This window comes from Lactuca sativa, chromosome 9, assembly GCF_002870075.4.
Source record: "Lactuca sativa cultivar Salinas chromosome 9, Lsat_Salinas_v11, whole genome shotgun sequence".
Classification (NCBI taxonomy): domain Eukaryota; kingdom Viridiplantae; phylum Streptophyta; class Magnoliopsida; order Asterales; family Asteraceae; genus Lactuca; species Lactuca sativa.
Window position 1 is genome coordinate 16,729,673 of NC_056631.2, and position 6,129 is coordinate 16,735,801.

At 28.4% G+C, this 6,129-nt stretch overlaps 1 protein-coding gene across 1 annotated transcript; it reads left to right on the forward strand.

Annotated features, from left to right (window-relative positions):
- The first annotated feature begins 4,180 nt into the window (after positions 1-4,180).
- LOC111895906 (cysteine-rich repeat secretory protein 55) lies at positions 4,181-5,156 on the forward strand. The gene has a single exon (XM_023891952.3). It carries the CDS (start codon positions 4,206-4,208, stop codon positions 5,031-5,033), a length of 828 nt encoding a protein of 275 aa, XP_023747720.1. The 5' UTR covers positions 4,181-4,205; the 3' UTR covers positions 5,034-5,156.
- Positions 5,157-6,129: the final 973 nt, after the last annotated feature.

Here is a 6,129-nt window from a genome sequence, read left to right on the forward strand (position 1 = left end):
ACCTGTTTATTTTAGAAATGTTATAAATAATAATACAAATTCAAATATATATATATATATATATATATATATATATATATATATATATAATCAATAAATTATTAATAATTTAAATTAAATAATAGTATTAGTCTAGCTTCACATATAATTTAAAGGTTGTTAAATCTAATTTCTATACTTTTGTTTGATTTATCTAATCAAATTGTAAATGAGTTATTATTTTGTAAATTTTATAGAAATGTTGCCCTCACTATATTATAGCCTTTTCACTTGGTTGTGTGGGTTGTTTTTGTTATACTTTTGTTTGAGGGCTATTAATTATCTTTGGTTGTTGATTTTAAGGTGGACAATCTTTTCTTCCGCAATCCAAACCAAAAGGGCACAATTATTTATTTAATGGAACTTTTACAGTTCCACCTCTAACCTTATTTGATGGGAATTCTCTTAGCCTTCGTTAATGTAACTATAAAGGCATCTAAACGATGTGAGTTTATTAGCTTCTATTATTGTAAGTGCGTCACTTATTCTTCCTAAGCTAAAGTGTTACAATTCGTTTGGTTCTTTTTGGAAGATATAATCTCAATTTACATTTATGGAAGGAAATTGTTAAATCGTATTTGGGGAGATTTAGCAGAATAAAAAATTAAACTATGATAACTTTAACATATTAATTGTTACACGATTACATGAATTGTGATCGAAGGGTTTTATGAATTTGATTTTCAGTTTATTTCATGTTTGCTAATAAACATTTTTTATTGTTAGGCGCCGGTGAGAAGACTTCTTTTTTATATCTCCTCCATCAACAGCATAATCATATTAATTTAAAATAACGATGATATAGTTACGGTTAACCTATTAAATTTTGTAAAAAACTTAATGATTGCAAATCTATTAATAATGATTACTAGTTTTTATAATTTGGATGTTATTTTATTTTACGAACCGTGGTTTCCACGGGTTATAACCTAGTCCTCCCTAATAAATGAAAATAGTTTTGTCACATGTCACTCTCTCATTGACTTTGACACATGTCATTTTTTGGTATTTTTGAATAAATGTTTTTTCCATATGTCATTTTCTCATTGTTTATCTTTTTTTAATTAACACATCATATTTACACCTTAATTAATAATTGTCTTATTTAAAACTAACCATTAAATTATAATATTACAACTCATATACTATTAAATATGTTTCCTTTTAAATTTTAAATTTCAAATTTCAAATTTAAATAAATTTTTGTTTAAACCTTCATATTTAATTTTTTTTGTTTTATCCAACCCGTATAACATACGGGTCACACAACTAGTTGTCATTAATTGTCATTTGTTGTTAAAATACAACAAGTTGAATACTTATGACAAATCATTTAATAACTTAACCACAAAAAAACAAATAAAAAAACCAAAGTACATAATATTGTGGGCACAATTTTTAATTTTTTTTCTTTAATTGTGATTGATAGTCATGGCTTAAAATAAAGAAACCTCTAAACGTGGTTGAGCAAATAATAAACCTAAAACCAATTACTAGAATAATCAATACTCAATTAGTAAAACCATTGTCCATTATACGAATTACATAGGAACATAGATGATTCTCATATGTGTAGATTACATGACCTAATCATCTAAATGAAAGGAGGATTTTTGTTGGCGTAGAACAAACAAAAATTATATCGAATTCCTAAATGACATGTTAATCAAAGTTGAGATGTAAAAAATCATTACTAAAACCAATAATCATCCTAAAAACATATCTGACTAAAACAAAAATTCTGATCGAAACAAATAAATGGAAACTTTGAGATCAATTCAAGGTTCAACTATTTTAAACTAAAATCTTCAAATTATAACCATCAAGATCATGATTTTAGACGTTGAGTAGTGTTTAGTGAAATCCATCTTCCCTCCTTGGATGAATTTCCTTTAAAAATCTAGTGAATTAAACTAATTCTAATACATATCTCATACAAATTTTGGGCCCTTAAAAGATGGATCCTACAGTGTTGGCCATGTTATCCACCATCGGTCCATCTTAGCCGGACCTGACCTTGTATACCAACATTTAGGCAATTTCTGTCCGATTCGATAACTCGTTCTTTTTGGTCTAAATCCAATCATAGACATCCGTTAAATATCCACTTTGACAATCTCGTTCGAATTAGATACTTCTATGCTGAAGCCTTCATGTGGTTGGCTATCTAATGTGTATTCCCTTTGACTTGCTATTCGCCAATGCCGTCTTCTAGAAGCCTCATTTAGTCATTTATTAAACACAAGTTTTCTTTTTTCATTCATATATTTCAAAATACATAAATATCATGCTTTACGAAACACAATAAAGTTAAAAAAAAAAAAAAAAAAAATTGACAAACAATATTATATTTCAATTGGCTAAACAACTCAGCCTTTATTAGCGATATCATATGCTAAGAACGCTCCATCTTATGTTAGTTTTTACGCTACATGTTATTCGATGCAAGATCGACAAACCCAAAAAGTCATAAAAATCAAGAATACAAAGAATGACCTATTGATTAAGAAGATATATCTTAAGCAAAGTTTATCGCAATCTACAAAAAATCAAATAATACCGGAAAATAGAAAAAATATCTGACCATGCAAATTTCAGTACATTCTAACACTGAAAAGTTATCGTCGATGCATGTTATCATAATCTTGTAAATATGCATATCATTATTTAACATAAAAAAAGTGTGCTGCCCATGTCTCTTTTGAGATAGACCATCTTTTGTACATGTAAATTCGATTATAAGACATATATGTACTACATGATTGATTAACTTATGATATGTAATTTTATATATTCATCTTAGTTAAATTATTGTTCTTTTCATACATATGTAATCCTTATATTTTCAATATTTTGTTTCATCTATGTTACTTAAAGTTGAAATGACCACAATGTCTATAAAGTTAGTTAATCAATTTTGTATACAAACTTCTATGTACTGTTTTCCACCATCTCTCCTCTCAACCCGATCTATAACATGATCAGGGTAACCCAAAAATCAAATAAAAAGCCAACTATTCATAATTTTAATGACCTATGATATATAAATAATATGTATCATAAAATATATTATAAATACGACATTGTTAATTTATTTTTTTCTTGAAACCAATACTATAAACAACGTAAGCATTAAAATCGGTTTGAGAACTTATAACTGTCGACTGACCAAGTCAATAACAAAATGCACCAAAAATATTTAAAAACTTTTGAAACTAATTCTTATTCTGTTTTTTATTTACAAAAAAGTCATGGGTCCAAATAATGGTTGACCGACTAAGTCAATGACAAAATGCTTCAAAAATATCGGCTACATAATGGCTTATCGAAGAATCCACTTCAATAGAAGAACAATCTGCCATGCATCATGTACAACCATCTTTTCAACTGTTTATCAAATTCCACATTAGTCCCTGTAGCCAATTTCTAATTCTCTATAGTCTACGCTGAATGTTCACCATTGGGAGTGGCTGAGTTAGGTAAGAAAATAGAGATTTTTTTAATGATTTTGTAGTATGTGGTTCAAACTTCAAATTGGGAGCCATACGATTTTTTCAATGTGGTTCAAACTTCAAATTGTAGATCTACGTGTCATTTTATGTGGTGTTGATGTCACAACTATATAAATTTTTTGATAAACTTTGGTATTATATCACGAGACTTTTTGACATGCAAAATAGACCCATTATGTCAAATGCATGTAAATTATAATTGTATGAGAATTGTCTTATTTTGGTTTGTATTTTAGTTGCAACAAAAAAAAAAGATTCATAAACCTTTTCTACAATATTTTAAATCTTTTTAGGATAAGTTGAATACAAAAATGAAAGAAATTAACTGCAAATTTTACATTTAAAACTTTAATCTATAACCTTATTCTAAACATATAGATTTCAAACTTTGTAAATCCATAACCCCACATTATCTTTCATATTTTACGTAAAAAAGTAATAGTCAAAACCCAATAATCATTTGAATTATTTTGATCACCATTTCATCATTTTTTTTTTCTGTTTGTTTTTTCCGATGTTGTGTGTATATGTATTAATGTATATATAATATACTATACTAAAAGTCATAGTCTCTTTAGATAATTTACATATTTAATATTTATATCCAAGAACCAAACAAACGAATTAATGATTCGAGAAGTATATATATGAACCATGAAGAACCAAAACGATTCATGTTCTCAAATCCCTCTAAAAATGGCGTTTTTCAACCACTATCTCCTCATCTTCATCCTCTTCGTTCTCTCAGTAGAATCAGCAGACCCTTCTGCACAGCTCTGTAACGACAACTCAAATTCCACCACACCTCAAATCACCAAAAACATCGACTCCATTCTCCCTAAACTAGTCCAAGCCACCTCCCAATTCGGCTACAGTGCAACCTCATTCGGCCATGGTGAAGCCCAAGTCTTCGGTCTAGCTCAATGCCGAGGTGACGTCAGCACCCAAGACTGCTCTTCCTGCATCCAAGAAGCAGCAAAAGAAATCCGAAGCTTTTGTCCAAACAAAGTCGACGCTAGAATATGGTACGAATACTGTTTCTTAAGGTACAACACTCAAAACTTCATCGGGGAACTTGATACGGGTTTCGGGGTTTTCTACTATAATGTTGAAAACGTAACCGACCCGAAAACCTTTAACAAAGGACTTGGGTCGCTCATGTATCAGATCAATACAGTAGCAGCTGTGTCGGGGAGTAAAGGGCTGGGGAAAGGAGAGACGAAGTTGTCGCCATTTTTGACACTTTATGCATTGGTTCAGTGCACCAGAGACTTGCCGGAGCTTTCGTGTAGGCAGTGTTTAGCGATTGCTGTCGGGAACTTTCCGACGTATTGTGAAAACAAGAAGGGGTGTAGAGTTATATATAGTAGTTGTTATGTTAGATATGAACTCTATCCTTTCTTCTTTCCTCTTGATGATAAGCAGACGCCTCTTGAAAGCTCTTCGATGACAAATTACAGATCAGTAGTCACAAAACCTTGATATAGTTTGACTTTTGGTGATGAACGCTAAGAAGTTAGTCCTTTTTGAGGATATTAATCATATTATCAATAATTTTCTTGTTGCTTGAAATATTTACATAAAAAATCTTCCGCTTTTTTTTTTTTTTTTTTTTTTTTTTTTTTTTTTTTTTTTTGGGGTCAATTTAAATACCTTTGTATTGCTCTTTTTCGCAATCCCACTCCACGCTTGTGCAAAAAACTCGAATTACTTGCTTAGTATTGGTTATCCACACGACTACAATTCCATTGGCCTTTTTACAAACTTTTGAAACTATTTTTTATTTTTAACAAAATAAGTCAAAATGTAATGTTATAATTTTCAGAATATATATATATATATATATATATATATATATATATATATATATATATATATATATATATATATATATATATATATATATATATATATATATCTTAATTACCTTATAAAACATTTTTGGTCAAATGCTGAATTTTAAGTCGTACAAACATACAATGCATTTGTACAATCAATTTATGCATTACAAAAAGAATAGAGTACATATGGTCAACAGTTGAAAATGTCAAATATCTTATCCCCTATTCTTAGGCTATTTTGACCCGGTTCATTCCTTATCTCCGTATTTCCCCAAATCTCGTAATTTTTGTTCACAAATCTTGGATATATATCGCTGACGTTTCCATATCTAGGGTTTAATTCATCTTTCAACATTCAACCACCATTGTCACACCCATCGCTTGCCACGGGTAAACAGCATATATATATATATATATATATATATATATATATATATATATATATATATATATATATATATATATATATATATATTGTTTATTTTATATGATTATCATGTTTATATAATAATGTTATTTGTTTTATCACATAATAATGTTATTTGTGTTGTTATATTTAATAAACCCATTTATGGTTTTTTTGTTCATAAATATTTGATAATATAATTTATTAAACATTTGTAATAAAAGTACATTATGTAAGTTTACAAAAACATAATAAATATAAGGTTGTTTTTGTAAAATAAAAAATTCATAAAGAAAATATATCCAGAATATTTTTTTTAATTTTAAAAATA